General features: G+C 36.1%; 1 protein-coding gene across 1 annotated transcript; it reads left to right on the top strand.

Moving 5' to 3' along the window:
* Window positions 1–14,959, top strand: LOC121379764. The gene is made up of 10 exons (XM_041508415.1): window positions 1–42; window positions 505–564; window positions 1,285–1,290; window positions 2,257–5,766; window positions 6,477–6,638; window positions 7,323–7,492; window positions 9,468–9,698; window positions 10,578–10,668; window positions 13,099–13,226; window positions 13,796–14,959. Exons 1-10 carry the CDS (start codon window positions 1–3, stop codon window positions 13,989–13,991), a joined length of 4,596 nt encoding a protein of 1,531 aa, XP_041364349.1. The 3' UTR covers window positions 13,992–14,959.
* The last annotated feature ends 1,073 nt before the right edge of the window (window positions 14,960–16,032 follow it).

Genomic DNA, 16,032 nt, shown 5'->3' with positions numbered 1-16,032 from the left:
ATGGAGAAGGATGTCAGTTCCAAGGAACAAGATCCAGGAGAGGTAACTATAAAATAATTAATTTTGCTAAGTTGTACATGTATGTACTTGGTGCATACATGTATGTATATATATGTTTCAAAATGTACCCTGTAATTCAGTACTTATTAGAAACATACATCAATTTTTGTATTTAACAACAGTAACTGATAATATATTATATTTATATATGATCAATTACTTAAATCGGAGATAAAAATATAAAAAACTTCTTTTTTTCAACGTTTGTTGTAATAATTAGTACATATGCTCATATGTTTGTGACAGTGTTTTATTTTCCCACATCAGTATTAATTAGATACCGTGTTCTAAAATACCAATTTGTGTATTTAATAAATATATTGGCAAATGTTATAACTTTAAAATAGAATTAACGTAAGCTGAATGTTCATTAGTGTACTATATATATCAAAGCTACATTTATAATATTGATGCCTGTTTAAATTGTTCATATTTTCTTTCTAGTTATTGGAGCAACTTTCTCAAATGAAAAATGAGTTGGCCAGAAAGCAGAGAAAACTGAAAGTAAGGAATAATGTACATTTGTTTGAAAAACAAAAGAAATAAGAAAACAAAAAGGGATAATAAGAAATATGCTCAGCTAGGCTAGTGTTGGAAATTGGCTGGTTATAGCTGGTAATTGGTTGGCACCAACTGATCAACTTTCACTGAGATCAAGATCCTACAAATGACTTATTTTACCTTTAATAACTATTTAAAATCTGTTTCCTTTATGTACACGTGAAAACAGAGACAAACCCCAACATATTTACATCAATTCCATCATCTAAGGTGGAGGAACTGTTAAGTTAATATTTTCCCACACAATCGGTTATGGATTTTTATAATCAATGATCACATCAGCAGAACTAAACCGATCAATTTTGATTGTAATCAATCATTGGAACATCACTTGCTAAGACAAAAGTTCATCTCATTGGTGATACATGCATGTCTGTATCAGGGTTTCTGCCAGAGGGTAAAATGGGTATGGCGCCATACCCAAATAATTTTGCGTATTTAATTTTTTTAAGTTAACCTTTTTACAAAATTAATGACTCTTATCATTACTGTATGATTTTCTTAACCCTAACTCTAAACTTAACCCATTTTCTTTTGGGAGGAGACCCGCATACCCCCTGCTGATGGTGGTTGCATTCAATTGCATAGTGCCATACGCAAACATTTCTTTCTGGCAGAAACACTGTGTCATATTTTATACAGTGTATACATTATTATTCACAGGAAAAGGTGATTCGCTTTATGATTTTGAAATCCAGAAATTTAATTCTGAGATGTGTACAGATAGACATGTTTGGTTTTTTTGTTTGATTTTTGGCCTATTAGAATTTATAGCAAAGTCCACCTTTGTGATATATTTTGTTCAGTGTTGTGTTGCGATTTGCTATGCAAGTTTCCGAGATTGCTACACAATTTTAAAACATTAAATAGTGATTGTTAATCAATTTTCAGTTGAATAGAAATATTGCTACTCAAGATTTTGATAACAAAATGTTATCTGAGTTACTAATAGTAATGTTTAATTTCATTATGAGTTGTATTATATAATCTACATTTCATGCACCAGTTACATTTAACAGTAAATAGCGTTGTTGTCAGTGGCATAGGAAGGTGCCAAAAGGTGGGGGGGGGGGGGGGGGCACACTTTTATTTTACACACTATTATAAAAAAGTAAAGTTTGTTTTATTTAATGACGCCACTAGAGCACATTGATTTTTTATCTTATCATCAGCTATTGGACGTCAAACATATGGTCATTCTGACACTGTTTTTTTAGAGGAAACCCGCTGTCACCACATAGGCTACTCTTTTATGATAGGCAGCAAGGGATCTTTTGTTTGTGCTTCCCACAGGCAGGATAGCACAAACCATGGCCTTTGTTGAACCAGTTATGGATCACTGGTCTGTGCAAGTGGTTTACACCTACCCATTGAGCCTTGCGGAGCATTCACTCGGGGTTTGGATTCGGTATCTGGATTAAAAATCCCATGCCTCGACTGGGATCCAAACCCAGTACCTACCAGCCTGTAGACCGATGGCCTAACCACGACACCACCGAGGCCAGTCTTTACACTATTATAAAGCAAAATATCTGACCGACACCCCCCCCCCCCCCCCCCCCCCCCCCCACTTCCTACACCATTAGTTGTAGCAGTAAACTGTAATACACATGTATATAAATTATTCTTTTGCAGAAATGCAGACGGTCAGAGAAAGTAAAAGCTCATGTAAAACAAAAGCTTCAAGAACAGGCCCAACTGTATGGAGAACACATGTCTCAGAATGATCTGAACAGATCAACGTTGCCAAGTCCAGACGTCAGTAATTCATCAGCATTGACATTAAACCCTTCTGGTGAAGACATATGCAGTCATATCCATTCTACAGAAGGCAGGGACATTACGTTATTAAGTCCTCGAGAAAATGGAAACACTGAAGGTACATGTAGATTACAAGATGTAATGTGCTTAACCAAACAGAAGAGTGTCGTCAGTATTGAAGATGATGAACGATCAGGCAAAAATGAGACAAATACATGTGAGCTTAAATCTGGTCGAACAGAAGAGATTTCATCTTCTCATTCGAAATGTGAATCAAATAGTGTTGTGTCAGTGAAAGCCAATAAAAATAAATTGGCCAGTCGCGTGAAGGAATCATTGTTTAAATTAAATCTTGATTCCAAGCATTCTCAGTGCTATTCTGAAGCTGAAACATGCAAAAATCTTGCAAATAAGGTGAAATTAAAATCAGATTGTGTATCTGTTGCAAAAGACCAAAATCAGGATTATTCAGGATGCAGAACTACAAATGTTTTATCATTTGCATCCAACAACAGCTGTATTTTAAAGTCTCCAACTTTTACATTTGATAACACAGCGAACATTAGTCCTGATATTTTATCAGGTGAATCGAGGAATGAGAAATTTTGTCACTTAAGAGACAATCTTAAGATTGATGACAGATTCCTTGCTGATTCTTTAGCAGTTACTCCGTCATTTGTGAGTGGCAAGGCTTTATCTGATGGACACAGTGCTATACAAGAGAGCTCAATGAAACCGTGGCAATTTGATTCTGAGTTGACTGATATCAAATTAAACCTAGATTTTGACTCTGAAACACAATTAGCTGATGATCTATCAATAAAATATCATATTTCTCGTCCAAGGAATAATGTTGCTGTTAAGGATTCTAAAAATGTACCATCATCAAAAGAATTGGAAACAAAATCGGCACTTTGTCACTTTACTGATGTTCAAAATGATGACAAAATGACTGGTACATCTGCATTGTTTTTTGATAGTGAAACAAATGAATCTGAAAATATTTGTGCTAAAAGACAACTGTGGGATCAGGGAAGAAGTTGTAGTATTCTTTCTGGTTGCACAAGTTCCCTTAAGCAACATGAAAAGGAAGGTGTCACAGGAAAACGTTGTGTTCAAAAAGACCTGCATGGAAGTCGTGCAACACCACAAACAAAAGTCACTTCTTCACCTCATTCCAACAGTAATAACCTGGAAACTAAAAGTGGCAGGTGTTTTGAGATGGACTCTGAAAAAAGTAGTTTCAGTGGTCACTGTCGGTTAAATATGGATAAAAGTCAACATATTAAAAATCCATCATTTCAACATAAAAGTGATGGTCTGAAGATTCAGACGAGTTCATTGCCTTCCATTGTGAGGAGTTTTACTGCAAACGTTGGAAGGAATTTGTCAACTAGGAAAAGACACCGAAGTAACAGCTTCAGTGATTTTAGCAGCAGAAAAAAATTTAAGGACTTAGATGATTTCACCATGAAATCCTATTCCAATAAAAAGAGCTCTGATACAAATGAAAGTAGAAACATGCAGCATGTATTCATGGAAAAGACTGACAAATGTTTAGGTGGTTCCAATAATATTTGCGATGTCAATTCTCCAAAGACTGAAAACTGTGTTCCAGCCTGTGATAAGAAATGTACAGAAACACAGGCGAATGTCTTGGGCTTTGCATCTGCAGAAATTAACTTACATAGCAGTATAGTTATTAACAATAGCAACAGTATGGTAGATATGAATACTGACAGTGTAAAAGTTAGCAGGCCTAACAGTACACAAGTTGGCAATGCCAAGGAAGCAGACTTGACTTCTGAAACTCCTGATTCTGATACTAGTGACAGTAACTTAAGTCAGAGTCTGCTGAAACCAGTGTTGCCACTGAAGAACAATGATACGGGGAACCAGAATAGGAGCATCAGAGCATTTGATGAACCTGTTTCTGCATCTTTAAATCAAAATGGGAAAATATCTGGTTTAGATGATAATGAAAGAACTTGTGTTGGTGAGATTGCTGGATCTGTCTATACTCAAACTATGGATGTCACTTCATGTTTGGGGAATGAGAAAACACAAAAACCGTATTGTGCTGAAAGAGGACCTTGTTCACAGAGTGAAATATCGATACCCATTCAAGCAAAATCACCTTACAATGAAGAATCAGTTGGTAGCTCTGATGAAAGTGTTAAAATCGTGGAAGAAATAAATTCAGTGCATAAAAATAAAAGAGATGATATCGGAGAAAATTATCTTGACTTTACCGAATTGGACGCGATTCCATTTTCACAGATGGAACTCTCAGAATCATTCTTATCTGACCCAGAAGCCTATCAGACTGAGCGTATGAAAGGGTCCTCTCGTGGGCGCAACAGGCAGTATGGCATCTTTGTTCAGAGAAAATCTCCAAGGCTTACTTCTGGCATTTGTAGTATACTTGATGGGCATGTTAGCCAATCTCATTCATCTGTATCTTCATATCTTAGTTCTCAGTCATTGTCTTCACATTCTGAACAACGAGTGTCGAGCATAGCCTGTAGAAGTAGAAAGTCACTCATGATTTCATCACTATTTCAGTTTCTTGTCGATGAAGCTAAAAGAAAAAAGTCTGAGGAAGAGTTTTATCTGCCAGAAACTCAGTATGGCTGTCTTGTTGCGGCAAAATGTAGCGAAACGCAACAGACTGAAGCTTCTGGATCAGTGCTGAAACATTTAACAGATACTCAGTCTTTAAATCACTTACATGAGTGTTCTGAAGAGCTGTATTCACAGGATTATTTGAATGATCATCAGCACCCAATTTCAGATGTCTGTAAAATAGATGCATGTATAGATGCAGATCTTCCTGGAGCCACGATTGTCAATCAGAGTATACAGTTGGATGTGTTTGAAACCAAACATGGAATTGTCAAACAAGGACCAACAGATGCTTTGTCCAGTAAACTTTCTTCTTGCATAAAACAAGATGTGTGTCAGGTGCATGTATTTCAAAGAGAAAATCCTTGTTCTCGAGAAAGTATGTCATCTCACAGTAATGTACATCACTCTTGGAATGATTTTCACAAGACTTCTATGGAGCCTTATCCATCTCCATGTTCCACAATGACTGCTATTACAGTAAGTGCTGTAAGTTCTACAGTGCAGAAAGTGGAATCAGACGACACAAATAACACAACATGTTTGCCTTTGATGAACAGTGAAGTTTGCCTTCTAAGTCCAGACAGAGGTTCAGTTCACGGTGATGCTTGTCTTCCAACTGACTGCGCGTCATCTCAGAGTTCTGTGGAAACTGAATGTTCTTCGGAGACATTTTCAGAAACTCCTTCAACAGTCATCACAGGAAATGCTACAAAACATCTTCAAAAGGGTGGCTTGAGATATTTGTCTTGTTTTCAGGTACATAAAAAAAATGCAGTTGATCTTTTTTGTTTAATAATTTTAAGTTAATGTAAAGCCATTTATTATTTTGTCTGTGTACGTGTGTTTCTGTGGAGTTACATGCCACTGTGCAAGTACACAGTACATGTATGTATTTTAATCAAATAGAGATACAATGAAACCTCACAAAACCGGATCCTCTGTTAACCAGAATTCCCCCAAAATTCCCCCAAAACCGGAAATTTTTCAGTCCTTTTTAAAAAATCAGTACAGAAATTAACCTCTCTAAACTGGATACCTTTTACTTGGTCCCGAGGATGTCCAGTATAGAGGGGTTTCACTGTATATGAAACACAAAGTAACAAGACTACTGGTAGTTGAATCTTTCTATTATTAAGTTTCATGAGGTTTATTTAATTGATAAGCACTTTATTTGTCACTTGATTTGCTTTTTTATTGCTTAAATTATTTTCACCACTATTTAACCAAAGGAGGTATTGGAAAAAATCCGCACTATTTTTAGAATATGACCATAATAATAAAATTAAAATGTATTTGTATTTAATAAAATCATCTAAATTATTTTATTTTATTCAATTAAAAAGGTTTCAAATGGGATTTGTTGCAATCATATCAATCATAAAGTGATTGTGAAAACATCAGTGTCCATCTGTGAACTTGTGTCCATCTTTCTACCTGTACATGTGAGTTTATATTTGTAATTTCAGACAGGAAAGGATGAGCCTGTATTATCTCTCACGGCTGGCTCTGTGATGTCTAACAATGAAGTTGTCCAGTTCGTGGCCTGTATGTCAGAATACTCCCTCAGTCTGTGGTCTTCTGATGGACCGAGTGGCTGGACCAATGAGCTAGACTGGCTGTTACCTGTGGTAGGTATAATCTTCGTATTTATTGTATACCATATATAACCATTCACTAATTTATTTTAACAGCAATGAATTTAATTATTAAGTAGCAGTGTAAAATATTTTGCGATGACCTGTCAATCACGCATCCTGACTTGTAAGGGGCTGGACGTAGCCCAGTGATAAAGTGTTCGCTTGATACACGGTCGGTCTAGGATTGATCCCTGCGGTGGACCCATTGGGCTATTTCTCGTTCCAGCCAGTGCTCCACAACTGGTGTAACAAAGGCTGTGGTATGTACAATCCTGTCTGTGGGATGGTGCATATAACAGATCCCTTGCTGCTAATTGAAAAGGGTAGCCCATGAAGTGGCGACAGCAGGTTTCCTCTTTCCATATCTGTGTGGTCCTTAACTATATGTCTGACGCCATATAACCGTAAATAAAATGTGTTGAGTGTGTCATTAAATAAATCATTTCTTTCATTCATGACTTGTAATTTTCAGTCAATAATTTTTTTTTTTATTGCACATATTTTTTAAATCATTGTGTTTTGTGCCATTTCTTTGGCCCCTAGTGCACAATTTGAACAAACACATTTTAATTCAATAAAAATTGTGAAGCATATAATTCTAAATAAGCTTTATTTTTTATTTTTTATTAATCCTGAGCCTCTCTTTTAATAGTTAACTAACGACATGTTTTTCAGGCTTGCTGTGCCAAGAACATGTGGCTGCTTCCTCACCAGACCAAGGTGGCCCTGTTGATTTCTGGCATTAAGGATGAGGTTGTGTCCTGGCTGTTATTATTTGTCTACCACTGGCAGACTGGGGAGTCGAGTCGGCTCAATCTCGATCTTCCCGTCACAGATCTCACCAGGTATGTGACATTTGTGTTCAGGTATTAGTGGCATTACATAATAAACTGCATTGGTCAGTATCTAACATCTAGATACTCGGTTACTGAGTAATATATTGATAATATTTCTCTTATTTTATTGTAATCCCATTTCATGGTTTCATGTTTTCTTGCAAACTTGGCATATTTGGTTCAATATACATTCATGTATATATATTTTTAGGTTGTGTGTGTTTGTTTTCTTGTTGGAGTTTTCTGATATTATGTTTCAGCTACATGTATAATCCTTTATCAAAATTACAGAATTAATGTGCTACTGCATAATGATTGTTTGATGGTTGTCATGATATGAGATTTGTGTTGTGTTTGAAAGTTAGAGTTACTCAATCAGAGTATGACAAATATTTTGAAAAGTCACTAGCCACAGGGCTAGTGGGTTTGTTACGAGTATAACAGTAAAATAAAACAAACACTTAAATCATGTTGTAACTTTCAGTTTTTTGTCGTGTTGTATGTTTGGTTTTTTGTCAAGTGTGATCCATCGTCATTCGCGTTTTCGCGTTTGCCCTCCCCCAGGGGAAAAATAATTGAGCAAACTCATGGTTGATATCTAAACCCACTATCAAAATAATTAAATTTAAATGAGGGTACGACAGTGTGACACACGGTAATAGATGGTTCAGTGTATTCGGTAGTGGGTTATACATTTAGGGCCCTACTATTTATGTCGCCAGGAACAGTGATGCCAATTGCTCAAATACTGGGCATTATCCTGTGTCAGACCGATATCAAAAGAATATAACGGCGACATCTAATCCGTTGTTAATTGATGAACAAAAAAGGTATCATCTTGTATCGGCAGCTGTGACACATTATCCAGACCGATACACAAATTGGTCAAGCAGAGTCATTGCATGTGAGTTACCATTAAAGTAAATTGTTTTCCTGATTGCCGATAACCACATGTCAGCGAAGTGTAAAATTAGAAAACAACAGGTAAATAAAACAAACACTGAAATTCAAAGCATGACTGGGGTTTACTTGATTGAGATTAACCTGTCGTCGCAATTGGTGATTTCCAAGTTCTTAAGTGCGAGATTTCCAAGTTCATATGTGCGAGATTAACTACCACGTGACGTGTCCAACCAATCAAAACACGCATGTCATTAAACTTATTTCCTGTGCCAGAAACTTGAAAGGGAAAAGTAAACAATGCATGCTGTAACTGTGGCGATGTATACTGATTGCGTTGTTGATATTATTCGATGACAAACATCACAATCAAATTTATTAAACGAAATTTCAGCCGAGAGAAAAACAAAAAACCACAAAAAACCCCACGATCGAGCGATAAGGAGGGGGGTGGAAACCACTAGCCCTGCGGGCTAGTGGTTTTGCGGTTCTCACTAGCCCGAACTTAAAAACCACTAGCCACGGGCGTCGGGCTAGCGGATTTGTCAAACTCTGTCAATGTATAAGATGTCTGAATCATTTTAGTATTTAATTTGATCAGTTACTTTGTGCAATTTTGGTTTAAAAAATTTAAGTGACATAAGGACTCCCTGTTTGAATCTTTAGAGCCCGCCACCAACCCAGCGAGCCCTGCTGTGCGTCTCCAGTAGAACAGAAGATGTGCTAAATGTTTTACATGAAACCATGGAAAAGTTCGCTATTCAAGACAGGTTTTCCAGGATTTTGAAGAATCAACGTAATTTGTACACATAATTTTTACGAGCCATGCGGACTCATATGCAAGCCAAGCTAGAGAGTCCTATATGATTTTTGCACGCCTCGGACTCCAGACTCTCCTCAAAACCGCACACTGAATTAAAAGTTTGTTACATCATGAACAGAAGAGACGTAACACCATGGAGGTGCTATGCCTATCTACATTATATAAGTGACCGTAATTCACAGGTACATGACATTTTATGGTAATGAATGCCATCAAACAAGCATTCCAATAAAGGTCCTATATTATTGTTCTTATTTTCAGTTCCAGAAACAACTTGTTATGCTGTCCACTCATGGACAATCAAGTGATACTTTGCTGTAACCAGTCCAGTACAACTCTGGTCCAGAAGTATTCACTGGCTGACAGTCTGGATGAAATCACATCTCGACAGTGTTTAGAGGGCACCACAGAGAAGCTTCTGAGTCTGTCTGTGGTTGAAGATCTCAATCTAGCTCTTGTTGGGCTTTCCTCGGACTCCCGCATTCTTGTCTGGTATAATTAAAACACATTTAGCATACGGTCAAAGTTTGTTAGCGGGGGACGGGATGTAGCCAAGTCGTAAAGTGATCGCTTGGCACGCGGTTGGTCTGTGATCGATCCCCCTCGGTGGGCACATTTGGCTATTTCTCATTCCACTCCCAGGTTCTGTGTCTGTTATTTTAGACCCTTCAACATCGAAATAGCAAAGTTTGACTGTACAGTGTAATTTATTTTGTAACTTGGAAGTAACACACAATATCTGGCTGTTTGGGATAAGACTATTATTTTCTATAACATTGGTTTCAAGTAGCTTATGTTGCTCCTACTGAAAAAAATATTGATTTTAGTGATAACTGTAGTCCGTCTCATGGGGAACACCCTTTTTTATGCTATGGAATTTACTACAAGTTATTTATTTCTAAGCTGATTGTTTTCTAAATTGGACACAAAAATAGTATTTATTTTTATTTCCAAAAAACTTTTACTTTTTTTCTTATGTCAAACAAAAGTGAAATTATTTTTTAAAAAACCACATTTTTTGTAAGATGGGACAGACTATAGACATTTTTTTCTCTAATTCATATTTTGCTATAGAGCTAGCATATTAAAATACACATGTATCTATAATATTCAGATGAAAAAAAATGGGATACTAGTACAAATGTATAATGAAATGAATGAGTTAATTGAAAAATTGACAAGTAATTGGATTTACGTAAATGAAAATCATCTGACTTTTTCTAAAATACTGGATTTTAGGGAGACCCCAAAACTATTCTTGTGGTGACAAAAGGCTTACAGAAGCTTACCTTCTTTTTAAAAACTGCACATAATTTTGAATTTTTTTTTTCCCAGTGTTATTTTCATTTGTGGATTTTTTTTTTCTTTCAGGAACCACCATGTTGGAACTCTCCTGACCCAGATTGATGTAGGTCTGATTCTTCCATGTTCAGCCTCACTGGCCTGTGTTCTGTCTGTTAAGGTATTATTATGTACAAACACTCACAACCTCCATAGTAAATATATTTTTCAAAAGCACAGTGAGCTGCCTTTTATTTCATTATATTCAATACAAATTTAGTTCAATATATGAAGAGTTTGTTTCCAAAATACGATATATAGAGATTATTATACGAGCTTGTGTGTCGTACTGATTTTATATGAATCCTGACACGAGTTTTGTAAAATTAGTAAGCCTCCCATGCGAGTGTAATAATTTCTTTATTATCCATATTATTATTGTTGTTTTCTTTGCCCAACTAGAAGGAGGTAACGAAATGACAGTCTGAGCTAGGACTGGAGAAGCAACGTCATGTCACGTTTCTTCCCAAAATTACGTCATTACACTTGTTATTACACGTGTGCTTCGTATTATTATTATTAACTTGGTTATGTTGAACTATATGGATAATAAATATACAGAACTTCACATATGTTGTTTTCGCTTCCTATTTATTGCACGAGTTTATTTTGCGCAAGAATATATACCACAAGACTGCGTAAACGTATGTGAAGTTCTGTATATTTATAACATACATTCTTTTATGTTTTACAAAAACTTTTTAAATAACAACACTTTGTTAAATCTATGATCAAAACTCCTTTAATGGATTTATTTAACGTTAAGAATCATACTCTGCAGCAGCCTTGTGTAATGTTTCAAATATGACGTCATTTGTAAATCATATATGACGTAAGTTTATAAAAGGCACCAACTGCAGTAAAAAGAAAAAGGGAATTCCCCATTTAAAAGTTCCGGTCCAGATTGCACATATGTGCGATAAATTTATTACACGGTTTCAAAAGGCCTTTATCACTATAGTAAGATTGAATAGGTATGTAATAAATTCACTTATGTAATTTTGAGAAAAACATGGTTTTGCTGCAGCATGATGTAGCAAATAACATGGTATACATAGCAGTTTCGCATCCCGTTCAGTGGGTCTATATTGTGTTTTGATGGAGACTTTATTGTCGTATTGTCTCATTCCAGCCAGTGCACCATGACTGGTATACTAAAGGCCGTGGTATGTACTACCCTGTCTGTGGGATGATCCCTTGCTGCTAATCAAAAAGAGTAGCCCATTAAGTGGCCACAGCGGGTTTCCTCTCTCAATATTTGTGATGCGTAACCATGTCTGACGCCATATAACTGTAAATAAAATGTGTTGAGTGTGTCGTTAAATGAAACATTTCTTTCTTTATTGTCGAATTGCTGAGTTATAATAACAGAAGTACACCTCTGCTAACTCCAAACTCTGGAAATTGGTGTATATCACATTTTGGAAACGAACTGTTCATATGTAGTTTAAGTGTATCTCATTATGAATAGAAAGAATTTTTGACATCTTACCACATTATTTAATTGGCAATTATTAGGTATCTACCACCACAACAGCAGTGCTTGCTATAAAACTGTTGTGAAAGAGAAAAAACCTGTTGTTAACACATATGCTCCCATTATTGATTTTCTACAGACAACTACACATGTACCAATGAACTACATTTTGTTTCTTGTCACAAAGTATAGTGAGTGTTTTATTTCCAGATTGGGAATGAAAAAAAAAAAAATTGGTATAAAAAAAAAAACATAGCCTCTGGTGGAAATGGTGCCAACTATTGGAGTTGTAGCATAGATGATAAAACTAATAGTTAATCAGTATTTGCCTTGATTCCATGATCGTTTTGGGTTGGGATGTAGCCTAGTGGTAGAGCACTTGCTTGATGCGAGGTCTGTTTGGTATCGATCCCCATCGGTGTACCCACTGGGCTATTTCTTGTTTCAACAAGTGCACCACAATTGGTATCTCAAAGGCTGTGGTATGTGCTATCCTGTTTGTGGGATGGTGCATATAAAAGATCCCTTGTTACTAATGGAAAACTGTAGCGGGCATCCTCTCTAAGACAATATGTCAAAGTTTCACATCCAATAGCCGATGATTAATAAATAATGTGCTCTAGTGGTGGCGTTAAACAAAACAAACTTTTCCATGATCATTTTGTTTTCTTCATGAGTTACACATGTACTTATAATTATAAATAATTCATGAAGAGAACAAAATGATCATGGAATCAAGGCTAAGACTGCTATACTTTACAGTGTTTCTGCCAGAAATACATTTGTGGGTATGGTGCTGTGGAATTGAATGCAACCACAGTCAACAGGGGGTGTGGGGGTGGGGGGCTCCCCAAGAAAGAAAATGGGTTAAGTTTAGGGTTAGGGTTAAGAAAATCATACAGTAATGATAAGAGTAATTAATTTTGTTAAAAGTTTAACTTTTAATAAAAAAAATTGCAATCAAATCTGGGTATGGCACCATACCCATTTTACCCTCTGGTAGAAATCTTGCTTTATGACAAGAAACAAAATGTTGTCAGCTGATTTTTACACAGGTCACTTGTCTTCTTTCAGGGTTATTTGCTTTTAGTGGTTATGAACAGGAGTTCTGAAGACCCTGGATGTTTTCTAGCTGTCAATCCACAAATTGAGATGAGCAAACTGTTCTTTCATTTCGACAAGTGTAAGGGTGGAATTCAAAGGTAGTTTGTTCTATTAAACTCGGTGTTAATTAACTTAAATAACTTCACCTAATAGTTTGCCCAGTAATGAATGTTCAAATTCGACAAATGTAAGTGTGGAATTCAAAGGTAATTTGTCATAAATTTGACTCAACTTTTAGAGTCCCTGGTCAGGCCACTGGCTATCCAGGGACGGGACCCGGGACAGATATGCTCGAAACCTTCGTGGTATATGAGCATGGCAAAATTGTCCGCACCACTCCCAACATTTAGATCAAAATTTTATAATAAATGACAATTGCTTTGAAACATTTATATTAGTTTTTCAAGGTTTTATAAAATGACAAGGGAATCTTATTGTTATGTAAGTTATTCCTTTTATCTCCAAATGTGATTTTTCAAAGACAAACACAAGAAAAAACCTGAATAGATTACGCTTTGTTGTATTCTTATATTTTGTTTCCAAAAGTTCTTTTTTTTATTACAAAATAAATAAGTTATATACTGGTACTATATGCAAATATTGTGACTTTTTTTGTAGTACCAAGTAGTCTTTGACCTGAATATTGTTTCCTTCTTGTTTTTTTCAGTTTCAAACATTCAGTTGTTAGTAAGAAGATAATAGCTGCGATTGATGAAGATGGAGATATTGTAATGTGGGATAAATACTATGGCAACATACTGGCCCACCTGCCCCAGTCACATTCAACATCATTACACTTGTCTAACAGTTTGCTCTTTGCTGGTCAGGAGAATGGATGTGTGCATGTGATGGAAATAAGATGACACTCCCATGTACCTAAAGTATTGGGTCTTCTAGCTACATCACCAGGTTGGCACCCCCACCATGCTGGTGTAAGTTAGCGCCTTGTTCAAAAAATTTAAAAGCACACTCACCATGCTGAATATGATCGTGCTATTCTTGCAAAATGTGATGTTTCCCTTTAAATTTTCTCACATACCGAATACTCATTTTGTCCCCCAGACACCAGGAGATCACATCTGTAGTCCGTCCCACACTCCTACAAAAATGTTTGGTTTCACGTAAGAAGAAAAGTATAAGTGTTTTGGAAATAACAAAAAAATTATATTTCTGTGTGCAATTTAGAAAACAATTTGCTCAGAAATAAATAGCTTGACTTGTAGCAAATTCCCTGTGGGAAGACCTATAGAGGTATGCTTTTTAAATGAGGACCCACAAACTATGCATCTGCAGCCCTTGCATTTCCTAATCATTGTGACATCCTGCTTTCTGAAAAATATATGTAGAACACTGAAATATGCTTGTATCAGTGTAATTTATACGACTAGCTTTAGACACAATAAATGTGTAACATCTAATGTAATGCTTTTGATTGATCTAAAGCCAAGAGGCTGGCATCATGGAATTTCCAGAAAGAAATGGCAGGCATTTTAATTACCAGGAAGGAAAGTCAAGCCGTTGAACTACTATGCAGTTATTAACATTAAACAATGTCCATTTTTCTTCGTTACATGTAGTTACAAAATAAGTTTATATTACCTAGCAGTGTTTACGAATGATAAGGACTGCAAAAGTTTGACTTTTGTTGAATCATGATAGTTGAATTGCAGGGCCACTGCATTTTGTTAACTTTGTTGTCATAAATACGAAGAATTTCTGTACACAAGTGTTTAGACTTGGCCCGTATGTCCATGTTTAAATAGTTTATCGGTTTAGCTTGCATTTCATGTGCTCATTTGATTCAAATATCAGTTAAAATCTTGTTTTATCGGTCATTGTTGTTTATCATTTTATGTTATATTTGTCAAGGTGCATCCAACATTTTGTAATTTAAAAGCATAACAAATGCTGAATGTACAATAATAATTTTTTTTAAATCCATTACATTCTAGTCCTTTCTGTGAGAAGTTACATGGTTATAATATATTATTGGCAACATTTTATCAGTAACCATGAAATGAACCAAGTCACTTATCTTTAAAAGAACTTGTTAATTAGTGTACATACAGCTTATATATGCGACATTTATGACTGTTAACACAAGCATCACTGTGGTTTGGATGCATGTAATTTCTCGTTCTAGCCAGTGCACCACAACTGGTATGTCAAAGGCGGTGGTATGTGCCATCTTGTCTGTGGGATGGTGCATATAAAAGATCCCTTGGAAAAACGTAGCGGGTTTCATCTCTATGATTACTGTAAACCATATTGATATTGCGACGTGTTTTTTTCGCGAATGTATACCTTAGCGCATGTTCGCGACGTGTAAATTTCGCGAACGACCGTTGACAGCTCAAAAACAAAAGTGGATAAAGACAACTCACTGTAATTGTTATAAAGTTACCGTCTGTAAATTAATATTCTGTTATCCTACATCAAGCAATTGTGCCTGGTATATATAGTCTATAGAGGGGATTAGGCCCTACCCACCTCTCCTATATTAGTATCACAACTCACAGCTTCAGTTAAAGGTAGGGTCAACTCCAACAAGAGCCTTATGTGTTGGAAAGATGCATACCCGGACCACCAACACATACTGACACTTTAGCAAATGAAAAACGCGTAATTTTAGAGTTAATAAAAAACCATGATTATTCCTGCTAACTGGGGGCAGCCATTTTGTTTCGTTTTTGTGACGTCCGGTGGGATAGCTTGGGGCGAAATGACGTCAGCTCCTGACCATCTCCTGTATGTACAGTGTAAACAAAAGCAGTAATTTTCGACAAGGCGCTTCTCTTTGATCAACCTGACTTGTAAAACAGCATAAATGACGTAATAATATAATAAACTATTTAACTAAATATATTTCAAGTTGCATTAACGGAACAAAATGGGGTTATAGTA

The sequence above is a fragment of the Gigantopelta aegis genome, chromosome 8 (assembly GCF_016097555.1).
Source record: "Gigantopelta aegis isolate Gae_Host chromosome 8, Gae_host_genome, whole genome shotgun sequence".
Classification (NCBI taxonomy): Eukaryota; Metazoa; Mollusca; class Gastropoda; order Neomphalida; family Peltospiridae; genus Gigantopelta; species Gigantopelta aegis.
Note: the sequence above shows the minus strand (reverse complement) of the source record. Positions and strands in the feature narration are given on the sequence as shown.